Here is a 12,646-nt window from a genome sequence, read left to right as displayed (position 1 = left end):
GGACTTCCTCTGCTCTGTGCTAATTGGCTGTTTGCTCCAAATCTGCCTCTCCCCGTCTCCTTATCTCAACTTCACTCCACAACTGCCTCCCCTTCTCCTGCCCTGTCGTACTCACTCATCTTCCTTTCCTGTTAGCTTGTTCCCTCCTAACTAACTCCCTTCCCCTCACAAAAAAGTCATGGCACTGAAGTGATAGCTTGTGCCATCACACTGCTTTGTATGTTATTCCTCCCCGCCTCCCACTCTCCATCTGCCTGGCCTATTTAGACTGCAAGCTCTTCGGGGGCGGGGGCAGGGATTGTCAACTACTCTGTACAGCGCCCCACTCTTTGTTGGTCCTTAGGCACTGCCATAATAAACATGATTAATAATACTAAAAACGAAATCTTGCAGGCATTGTCAGTTGCGAAGCTACTATCACAGTCTAGCCATCTCCTTAGTCCTGAACATGGCATTTATAAAACATTCCAAGCTTCTGAAAATTTTTAGCAGCACAGAAAAGAAAGACAAGGGCATTTTTATTTGACTTTTGTTCACACAAACCTTTTTACTGAAGAGTGTTAGAATCATTCATGTTGACTGTTTTTGTAAAGAATAATTCAGCTGCAAACAGTTACAAACATAAAAGCTTAAAAAATTACTCCAAACAAGAGTAGGAACAGCAAAGAAGTTGAATGAGCATCTGGCTCTTTCCTTTTTAATAAAGAAATATTTCAAGTTGACATCAGTGCATATTAAGAAATCGCATACAATGATCCGAACACCCAATACATGAGCAAATTCATAACAATTTTCAAAAATGTATAAACTAATTGTGAGAAAAAAAATTGTGTAAGAGTAGCCAGGAGAATGACATTCAAAATAAACAGGCCACTTGCTTTGTTTCACTGAATCAATTATATTATAGATAGTTTAACACGAGAGAGCCAAAATTGTAGTCATTAGGACCTCCAAAACAGCAGTAATTCTGCTACAAATGAGTTAAGCAGTTTGCATTTATTTTTGTTCTACAGTTAAGTGTTATTCTTAACTTTTGGACTGTTACATAAAATCATGACACAGTGAGGATTCATTGTAAATTTACATTTCACACGTCAAAGTCAGATTAACAGGAAAACACTGCGTTCTGATTGTATCCATTGGTCATTCTGTTGAGAACAGCACAAGCTGTATGACGCACATGGGAAGCACGTTTGCCTGTTACATAAAATGGCTTATTTTTTCCACGGTTTCAGAGCCTCACAACAATACTATACTATTCTAAACATTGTTCCCTGGCATTGTTTTAAGATGGTTCATCAACACCTCCTGCATAAATGAATGATATAAATATGTCTAGTGACAAAATCCATTATGGAAGGATACACAATTGCAAACTGAAAACTGTACTGGATCATTTTTAAGGTGGATTTGTAAATATTCTTCTATAAATTTTTTTAACAAATATGTATTAAAAGCACGCACTTGTTCAATTTTTCTGACTATGATGGAATTTGAGAACAATGATAATTTCAAGATGTATATTATTATTTTAATACATAAGGAGCTTATGCAATGTAAATGCCATTAAAGCTAATAAGAGATGCACATTTAAAGCTTGGAGAAGTGAGATAAAAGCATACTTTAGGTCTTGTGATGCTGGGAGTCTGATTTCCTAATAGAAGAAGATAATACAGGATCCTCTTCTCTATCTGAACCCTAGTACAGATAGCCTATTTCCTGGACAAGAGGAAATGGAATTTCCCCATGTAACACACAGACACAATAGCCATGGGAACCATAGGCTGCTGACCACCAGGGGTTTTTAAAATGTGTATTTTCAAGCAGGTGAAATACTGGTCAGATATGCATTTCTTTCACAATTATTCTACTGTGCAAACCACATGTATCAACACCAAAATCTTCAATCCATCTGAAGTGTACATCAACTAGGATGCTTTGAAAGTCTAATGTAATATTATAACACTAAATGATTTCTTGACAATGAATATCAGGCTAAATCATAGATTAGCAGAAAAAGGCACATGCTTTAAGTTTAGTAGGAACATCTGAAAGTTCCTTGTTACCATAATATACACTCCTGCTGAAGTAATAGTATTACTATGTATTATACAGATTACATCAATTTGCTTAGAGATAATGATGAGGTAACAGGAAACTTCTGAATATTCATACCGTGTATGGCACATACACTCTACAGTTCTATTAGCTGAGCTGAATCTTCAACAAACTATTGACGATTTAGACATAAGGTAGGCTACTATCTGGTTAGGCCACAATTAAACTTAACATTTCATTATACTGCACATATTCTCTTCTGCACAAACACAGGGTGCACAAAATAAGCCGTTGGTTCAATAATATTAATTATAATTAAATGTTTTGCATATGTAAAATAATTAAATCAGGTAATAATGCAATGCAATCAAAAGATCATGCACTAGATAAACAAAACTTCTTCCCGATGAACCACGGTTCTTAGGAACTTTTTCTCTGCCTTGCATAACATGTTATGATTTACGAATTTACTTGATCAGCTTCTGAGGAACATATTTAGATAAAACTGAAAAGCAAGATACTGAAGAACATTAGTTTTGCTGTTAGCTGTAATGCAGCTAGAATAGATATAACTGAGTTGCTGCAATGAACTGAAAAGTAACAAAAACTAAACATGAATAATAGTAGTAGAAGAATATATATATCCCCTAAATTAATGTTAGTAAATACATTCACTGGTCCACTTAAGTTATGTATCTATAAAGACATACTTCCACTAATCTTCAGCAGATACAGATGGATGTTCATTCATGGGGAAAGCAATGTATAACAAAACTCAGTTTATCTGTCATTTTTACAGCAAAATCAGTAGTAAATTTGTAAAACTAAGTATATTTTCCCCAGACCAACCACACAGAGGTGTAAGTCACAAATTCCAATGTATCCAATGTTCAATCAATAAGGCTTTATTTACATTTCTTTATAAATTCAGGAAAAAGTTTGGTGCAATGTGCAAGACAAGAGAGCACATTTCTCTCATTAGAGACCAGCATCTACTTATGCTTTAACACTAACCCATAAGTAGCCAATTAAAGTCCCATATATCCATGTTTTTACATAAAGTTTCCTTCCAGATTCTGTCAGAAGCATACTAGCCGTAAGGCCACCTAGAAACAGTAAGGATGGTAAAGTTTTCTTGAGGCTTAGTTTGGAATGAAAACATTTCCCTGGGAACTTGTTTCTTCTTTTAGAATCCTTTGCATCATAAAACTCTATTAGTAATCTGTGAGAGACAAATTCATGTGTTAGTTCATGCTTAAAGCAATTTTCTTTCATCTAATAATTTTATATCTTATCCTATATTACCTATCAAATACTTATTTAGCAGTGCATATAGCAATGGTTTGGTAATGACAGACAACGTACTGTAAATATATTGTCAATTAAAGTTATGCTCTGTACCTGGGTTCTCAAACTTAATCCCTTAAAAGAACACAAATGATTTTTCCTGTCATTCCATGCTAACCCTAAAAACAATTCTTTTCAATGTATATTATTGTGTCTACATTTATATTTACTCAGTCCCTAGCAAAACAAGTCCCCAATCCTGTAAAATAAATATTAAATAAAATAATATTTTCTTGTCAATAACAAAAGCAACTCTGTGAACAAAAGGAAAAGTGTCTGCATGTAACAAAACAGGAAGATAATGAAGTCTCAGGAGACTCAAGGCGTTTTGGAAATAAATACCAACATTTTATTCTTACATGTTGAAGTCAAAATGTCTACAGTGGATATTGCTTTAGTGGCTCAGCAACAAAAACAATTTCCTTCTACTGTGTTTGGACAAAAATATTTTAGCATGTAACTAAATTCTGAAAATACTGAATGTTTCATATCCCTAAAATTCACATGCCAAGCAGTAATGTATCTAGGTAGGCAGGATGATCTAGTGAACAGGGCACCGAATTGGGACTAGAGACCTCCATTCAGTTCTTGGCTCCACACACTTCCTGTGTAACCCTGCACAAGTCACTTCTTCTGCCTGTGACTCAGTTCTGTATCTGCACAATAGGGATAATAGTACATTCCTACCTCACAGGAGTGCGGTGAAGAGAAAGTGTATTAATGGTTGTGAGACGTTCAGATACTGTGGTGATGAGGGCCATATATAGATGCCTAGATCTATAGTTGCCTTACACATGGCCGAAAAGATCAAATTAATCTATTCATTGACCTCAATGAAGTTACACCAGGGACAATTATAGCCTTGTGACTTTGAAATGGTATATATCCCTACAGAACCCGGTGAGTCACAAGTGGCAACCTTTCACTTATAGGATGTATGCAGGTATATAGATGGTTAGGAACTCACTAGATGAATCAGTAATCACCTATTTATATCTAGGAGCAGCTGCCAACTGAGGAAACTCTGGCAGGCCAGTTCCTGCTGAACCATGCTGCATGGGAACAAGAGAGAACTGGAAGGGAATCTGAGCTGATGTAGAGGCACAGACTTCTGTAAGTATGCCAGATCCTCAAGTAGATCCACTGTGTGTGTGTGCCCCCCCATAAGACATTCCAATGTGGGAAACACCATTTACCCCCATCGTTGGAACAATTTTGGGGAAAATTATGGAAAAGCAAACTTAAGAGTTTGCTTCCAGCAGACCCCTATCATGGGATTCTTAGCAGAGTGGGTGATCTGGTCCATGGAAATGTTTAGAAGGTCTAAGACTGTTCATTGTGTTAATATTAAAAATAAGTTACTTTGAAGCATATCAAATCTTAAATCTCAGCTGTGACATGACTATTGCTACTCACTTATCCTTTACTTCAAAGCGTTCATGAAGCCATCTTCTCATATACATCTGTTCTTCTGGAATATCTTTCAATTCGATCCGATCAAGGTAAATATGAATTTTTGGGCATTCCTTACACAGAAACTCTAACAAACAAAAAAAACCACAATCGTGTCTTGTAAGTACTTTTTACATGGTATAAAAAACATTCCCCAAATAAATACTAAATAATAAAGACAGATATAGAGCAAAATGTTCAAAATGTCTAAGTGACTTTGGAACCTAAGTACCATTTTCAAAAGCACCTAAGTCACTGTGGGGATTTAGGCTGCTAAGTGACCCAGGTGCTTCTGAAAATTTTATCCATTATCTTATCCAGTGTGGAAAACCCTCCAACAATCCATCAACTCAATTATACAACATGGAGAAAGTTCCTTCCAGATCCCAGTAGCAATCAGCAGATGTTCTGTAATGTGAGATTTGATTACCTCTGTTTCAGCATATTTTATTACATGTTATTGGTCATAAAATTATCCAGTCTATGATTTTTAGATTTTGGTTTAAACTGCTTAAAATCTAATACCCATGTCTTGTCCTTTTTAAAATAAAAAGTTACAGATTTTTTTTAAAAAATAGCTCCTAGCCTGAAATATTGATAACAAAATTCAAATTACTGCAACTTCTCTGGCCATCTCTAAGAGGATGTGGGTTAGAATCAAAATAACCTATAATTTAAGTGTGTAATAGCTATAAATCAAATGCAGTCCTCAAAACATACACTTCTGTCTTCCATTAATTGCCAATAGTCACGGGCTTTGATTGGGATTGCATACTTCTTTTATATTGTACAATGCTACTGACTTCAATATCAAGTCATTCCTGATAGAACAGTGAGTGTAAAGTGAGCGAAAATTCCAACCTGTTCTTAACTGGAATGGACTGTGTAGGATTGATAGTATCTTTTACTCCCAGATCAGGTATTTCACTTACTTAACATACATTAAATGAAAATACTTCAATAAGATTCTGGGGAAATAGCCTGATTGGCTTGTTATGCATCCTAAATCAATAAGTTACAGCTTAATGTCAGAACACAGTAATCATAGTTTCTTACAGGAAAGTGAACTACACAGGACTTGGGTATTTTTTTCCTTTAGTTAACTTGGCTGTCTGAGATATACAAAGGACTGTGTAGGGGACAATTTCCTGGTGCAAGTGCTGGAGGAACCAGCTAGGGGCAGAGCTCTTCTTGACCTGCTGCTCACAAACCAGGAAGAATTAGTAGGGGAAGCAAAAGTGGATGGGAACCTGGGAGGCAGTGACCATGAGATGGTCGAGTTCAGGATCCTGACACAGGGAAGAAAGGAGAGCAGCAGAATACAGACCCTGGACTTCAGAAAAGCAGACTTTGACAACCTCAGGGATCTGATGGGCAGGATCCCCTGGTAGAATAACATGACGGGGAAAGGAGTCCAGGAAAGCTGGCTGTATTTTAAAGAATCCTTATTGAGGTTACAGGGACAAACCATCCGGATGTGTAGAAAGAATAGTAAATATGGCAGGCGACCAGCTTGGCTTAAACAGTGAAATCCTTGCTGATCTTAAACACAAAGAAGATGCTTACAAGAAGTGGAAAATTGGACAAATGACCAGAGAGGAATATAAAAATATTGCTCAAGCATGCAGGAGTGAAATCAGGAAGACCAAATCACACTTGGAGTTGCAGCTAGCAAGAGATGTTAAGAGTAACAAGAAGGGTTTCTTCTGGTATGTTAGCAACAAGAAAAAAGTCAAGGAAATTGTGGGCCCCTTACTGAATGAGGGAGGCAACCTAGTGACAGAGGATGTGGAAAAAGCTAATGTACTCAATGCTTTTTTTGCCTCTGTCTTCACGAACAAGGTCAGCTCCCAGACTGCTGCACTGGGCAGCACAGCATGGGGAGGAAGTGACCAGCCCTCTGTGAAGAAAGAAGTGGTTCAGGACTATTTAGAAAAGCTGTATGAGCACAAGTTCACGGGACTGGATGTGCTGCATCTGAAAGTGCTAAAGGAGTTGGCGGATGTGATTGCAGAGCCATTGGCCATTATCTTTGAAAACTCATGGCGATCGGGGGAGGTCCCAGACGACTGGAAAAAAGGCTAATGTAGTGCCCATCTTTAAAAATGGGAAGGAGGAGGATCCTGGGAACTACAGGCCAGTCAGCCTCACCTCAGTCCCTGGAAAAATCATGGAGCAGGTCCTCAAGGAATCAATTCTGAAGCACTTAGAAGAGAGAAAAGTGATCACAAAACAGTCAGCATGGATTCAACAAGGGCAAGTCATGCCTGACTAATCTAATTGCCTTCTATGATGAGATAACTGGCTCTATGGATGAGGGGAAAGCAGTGGAAGTGTTGTTCCTTGACTTTAACAAAGCTTTTGACACGATCTCCCACAGTATTCTTGCCAGCAAGTTAAAGTAGTATGGGCTGGATGAATGGACGATAAGGTGGATAGAATAAGGTGGATAAGGCTGGCTAGATTGTCAGGCTCAACGGGTAGTAATCAATGGCTCCATGACTAGTTGACAGCCGGTATCAAGTGGAGTGTCCCAAGGGTCGGTCCTCGGGCTGGTTTTATTCAATATCTTCATTAATGATCTGGAGAATGGTGTGGATTGCACCCTCAGCAAGTTTGCAGATGACACTAAACTGGGAAGAGAGGTAGATATGCTGGAGGGTAGGGATAGGATACAGTGGGACCTAGACAAATTAGAGGATTGGGCCAAAAGAAATCTGATGAGGTTCAACAAGGACAAGTGCAGAGTCCTGCACTTAGGATGGAAGAATCCCATGCACTGCTACAGACTAGGGACCGAATGGCTAGGCAGCAGTTCTGCAGAAAAGGACCTAGGGGTTACAGCGGATGAGAAGCAGGATACGAGTCAACAGTGTGCCCCTGTTACCAAGAAGGCCAATGGCATTTTGAGATGTACAAGTAGGGGCATTGCCAGCAGATCGAGGAACGTGATCGTTCCCCTCTATTCGACATTGGTGAGGCCTCATCTGGAGTACTGTGTCCAGTTTTGGGCCTCACACTATAAGAAGGATGTGGAAAAATTGGAAAATGTCCAGCGGAGGGCAACAAAAATGATTAGGGGACTGGAACACATGACTTATGAGGAGAGGCTGAGGGAACTGGGATTGTTTAGTCTGTGGAAGAGAAGAATGAGGGGGAATTTGATAGCTGCTTTCAACTACCTGAAAGGGGGTTCCAAAGAGGATGGATCTAGACTGTTCTCAGTGGTAGCAGATGACAGAACGAGGAGTAATGGTCTCAAGTTGCAGTGGGGGAAGTTTAGGTTGGATATTAGGAAAAACGTTTTCAGTAGAAGGGTGGTGAAGCACTGGAATGGGTTACTTAGGGAGGTGGTGGAATCTGCTTCCTTAGAAGTTTTAAGGTTAGGCTTGACAAAGCCCTGGCGGGGATGATTTAGTTTGGGATTGGTCCTGCTTTGAGCAGGGGGTTGGACTAGAGGATCTCCTGAGGTCCCTTCCAACCTTGATATTCGATGATTCTATGACTCTTTTATACTGGCATCACCAGAGACAAGTTGTAGGTGATGCTAGTTGTAGGCAGTGAATCTTGGCTTCTCTGTGTTTTTGATAGAGCACAGGGTATACTTATGCTTTACAGAGTCTGATAATCAATATAATCTCAGTGATGGTAAACTTGTTTTAAAATAGTCACCTGGAGTTATTTCACCCCTGCTTAGAAGGCAGATCCTCTGATACCTCTTCATTTTTCTGTTTTTATAGAGAGCATTATATTGCTTGATTGTTGCTTTTTTTTTTCACCTCATATTTATGCTTAGAGCAGTTCACTAAGCAAATATTAAGCCAATTATGAATAGAACTCTTTATTATCTGAACAGCCTATTGGAAGCTGTTACCTCAGCTTAACTGTTTAAATTGTTACATACTAATGGATCTTACATCCTGTACTGGATTTTTTGTTGATAATATCACTTTGTGTTCATGAATAATGATGAAAATGTAAGTTTAAAAGATAGTAACCTTGGTGTCCCACCAACAGAAACCCTTAACACACCTTCTCATCCTAATACTGCATTTTTGGGGAAGGTGGCAGTACCTCCACATTTGGACAATGTTAAACCTTGAAAAGGGTCCAAAAATGCCTTTATATATTATTGACAGACAACTGATGGAAAACAGATGGCCACGGTGCATATAATAAGTGGCTGTAATTTTATTTAGTGAACAGTGCAGCCATGCAAGATATGGGCTATATTGAGGAATAATTAAAACTTGACCAAAGAGTCAGAGACATATGCACCACATCATAGCCTGTCAAAGCTGAAACCCATCCTGATTCTTGCACGACCACACCAATATCTATTGTGGTAATATGTGGGAATATGTGATACAGGGCAAAATCTTTAGAAGGTGGCACAGACTGTCTCTTTAGAGGAAAACAGTTTCTAAGTATTTCAATTTTCACACATTTAAGATACTGAAATACTTTAACAAAACAAATGAGAGATCCATACCATAGATTCTAATCCTGAAACTAATGGAGTGGGGATGCCTAAGATTGCACAATTCATATTTTAAAACCAAATAACTAACTTTCATTAGGGCATAACTCATCCTTTGGGCAAGGGAGAGAAGCCTTAACATGGAACTTTCTAAAATAGGCAAAAATGGATTATAGGAAACAAATGGTTGCAAGCTGTCTTATCGAGTCTTTTTCTACTTGATTTTAGGCAGCATTTTACCATATACACTAGAATTTTTCAAATTGGAGTCCCAAGGCCCCTGAGGGTACTCCAGGGGGTCTGTGGTCCCTGCTGATCAACTCCTCCCCTTCGTTTTATCTACTGAAGCCAAACAGGGAGATTTTAGGTGCTAAAAGTCTGGCGGCACAGCAGGGCTAAGGCAGGCTTCCTACCTGCCCTGGCACCACGCTACTCCCAGAAGCGGCTGGCATGTCCCTGTGGCCTCTGGGGATGCGGGGGCACCAAGGGGTCTCCACATGTTGTCCCCTCCCTGAGTGCCAACTTCGCAGCTCCCATTGGCCAGGAACTACAGCCAATGGGAGCTGCGGGAGTGGTGCCTGCGGGCAGGGGCAGCACGTGGAGGCCCCCCGATCCCCCACCTAGGATCTGCTGACAGAGAGATGTGCCAGTCGCTGTCTGGAGCTGCCTGAGCTAAGTGCTGCCCAGTCAGAGCCTGCACCCCGAACCCCCTGCTGTACCCCAACCCCTTGACTACACTCCATCACGCACCTGAACTCTCTCCCAGAGCTCACACCCTGCCTCTCCTCCCACACCCAAACTCCCTTCCAGAGCCTGCACCCTGCACCCCCCCTGCACCTCAACCCCCTACCTCAACCTGGTGAAAGTGAGTGAGGGTGGGGGAGAGTTAGTGATGGATGGAGGGGGGATAGAGTGAGAGGGGGTGGGAAGAGGTGGACCTGAGCAGGGGGGCTGGTGCGTCCCCGAAAAATTTTAAATCAAAATGGGGGTCTTTGGGATCCTAAAGTTTGAGAACTGCTGCTAAATACAAATGTATCCATTTACCTTTCAAAAATATTTAAAATATTGTTCTGGAGTATGATGGAACTTTTAAAGTGTACATTTATCATTTTAATTTTATTTTATGACTTTATTCTATAAAGGAACAAATAGCTCTTCCCTGACATTTATTTATACACAATTAAGTAAAAACATAAACAAAACCCCAACCAGTCTAAAATAGCATTTGAAAACAAATGTTAACAGCCATATGGTATTTTTACAACTATTATCAAACTCTGTAGAAGAATATTGATTAGCTCCCAATGTCATTGTAAAATAGCAAAGGACTACATTATCTCATTACAGTACTGCTAACAAAAGGGAATAGAACATATGTAGATCAATAGAAGCAAACAGAAAAAATGTTTCAAAGTTTCTGCAGTTTTATCCATACAGCTAAACAAAGGAGGATTTGATTTCTCATGATTTGCTACTCAAAAACAATATGATTTTTTAATCAAACTTAAAAAGAAACGCTTCTTTCGTGGCAAAGAAATTCCATGTACCTGAGCACTGATGCAGCCTCTCTCCAGCAAATACCAATGCATGTGTACCCTTACTTCCTCCTCTAGCTTTTCAGCACAGCATAAGTTTAACTCACCTAAATCAAAGTCCTAAACCTTCCTACCCATCAAGGTTTCCTCACTACGTAAACCTAATCTCTTTCCTCATATCTGCACCAAACTCACCCTTGCAGCTGGATGGCCAGACTGACCTGCATCCAAGGCTGCTGTGCTTCTTTCTTATCTGTAGCTACAAGTGTTAAAAGATCCTTTTCCCTCTCCACCCCAATCCCCTTGCTCTTAGCCACAGGATCATTTTTAAATTGTGCTCTCCAGTACATCTATACAAAATGCTCAAATGCAAGCAATCATGCCAGCTACTTGAGCTATTTTTATTATGCAATTCACATTAGGGTTTAATGTGACTAATCCATTTTTTTATTTTTTAGACACAGAATGCAACTGCAACCACTTATGTACACCAGTGGATAAGAACAATTTATTGAGCTGCCGCTTTTGAGAAGAAACAGATGGATTTTATCACTATAACCTCCAGAAGTTTGTGGTAGTCCCATGACCCTTAATTTCACATCAATTTAACTCCCAAAAGGCTTTTGTAATTAAGCTAAGAAAGCTTATTGTAGCAATTTATTATGCACAAATTAAATTCAACTTTAGGGTTGTTGGCCCTAAAAGCCAACATTTGACAGGCTTTGCAAATCCCGGCTCTCGCCAGAATTTGTTACAATAAACAGGAGGAACAAAAAAGTCTGAACTTTCCTGCAAAAGATATAACATAATTGAGAATCATGCACTGTATCAAACTTTTGATTAGGGACAACTTTAGTTATGATCATAAATCAAGAACCAAGTATAATACGTGTTAAATGAGCATTAATAATTCACATGGGACCAAAGTGGACTGACTCTCGTATGGGAGATAACTTGCTAATAAAAGCTTTCAGTCTTACAAAATGACTTAGTAGCAAGTTAAGATCTAAGAGCATAAAACTTTTATAATGATCCTAATGACCAATCAAAGCAAGAGGAAGGAAAATATGGCAATTTAATGTTTTAAGGGCAAGAATGTTAAATCCATTAGTGAAATTCCAAGCCCCATGTACAAGAAAGAATTCATGGTAATGTAGCATAGAGAGTTATAATGTATTATTTGGATTCTTAAAAATGTCACTGATAGTCTCCAAGGGACAATCAAATCTCAAACGTATTTCAGTCTCAAACAAGTATTAGTCAATGGTATTTCACAAGCTAAGCCTCCAGTAAAATTCCACCACTTTTTACATATTAATGCCGTACTTTCAAAACAGATTAACATTTTCAGTCTTCTGTATCGAGGAAGGGACAGACGAGTCCATAAAAGATGAACTGCAAAGCAAAAACCAAATGCTCTCAAACACAAAAACACTATTTATATAAATATAAAACTTCCACTGAATGATGGATATGAAAAGCCTCAACCACTTCGCTCCCCAGAAATTAGTTTTTTTGTGGAATCGTACAGTCACAGATGGATTCCAAATAACTGTGTTTACTGACTATGTACCAATGTACACAACCAAGCTACTTATGTACACTGCTGCTGTGACTGGGTTCTGGTGGCTTCTGCAATAGAAGGGGTGACCCACTACAGGTTTCCCAAACTATTTAAAGAAATATTACCCAATTTCTATAGTCTTCCCCCCTTTGCATGAAAGGACATACAAATAATTATAAATGTATTACTATATAAACTACTAATACACAT

At 38.9% G+C, this 12,646-nt stretch overlaps 1 protein-coding gene across 1 annotated transcript in view; it reads right to left on the bottom strand.

Annotated features, from left to right (window-relative positions):
* Nucleotides 1-657: 657 nt before the first annotated feature.
* The window catches only part of AGPAT5 (1-acylglycerol-3-phosphate O-acyltransferase 5), a 122,150-nt gene continuing 110,161 nt past the window's right edge, over nt 658-12,646 (bottom strand). Inside the window, exons 7-8 of the mRNA XM_038397122.2 lie at nt 4,822-4,945; nt 658-3,280 (exon numbers count right to left, since the gene is read on the bottom strand). Of these exons, the coding sequence (XP_038253050.1) occupies nt 3,055-3,280; nt 4,822-4,945 (350 nt within the window). The 3' untranslated portion in view covers nt 658-3,054. The remainder of the gene's footprint in view (nt 3,281-4,821; nt 4,946-12,646) is intronic.

The sequence above is a fragment of the Dermochelys coriacea genome, chromosome 3 (assembly GCF_009764565.3).
Source record: "Dermochelys coriacea isolate rDerCor1 chromosome 3, rDerCor1.pri.v4, whole genome shotgun sequence".
Lineage (NCBI taxonomy): Eukaryota > Metazoa > Chordata > Testudines > Dermochelyidae > Dermochelys > Dermochelys coriacea.
This window is presented reverse-complemented; position numbering and strand designations above follow the sequence as displayed.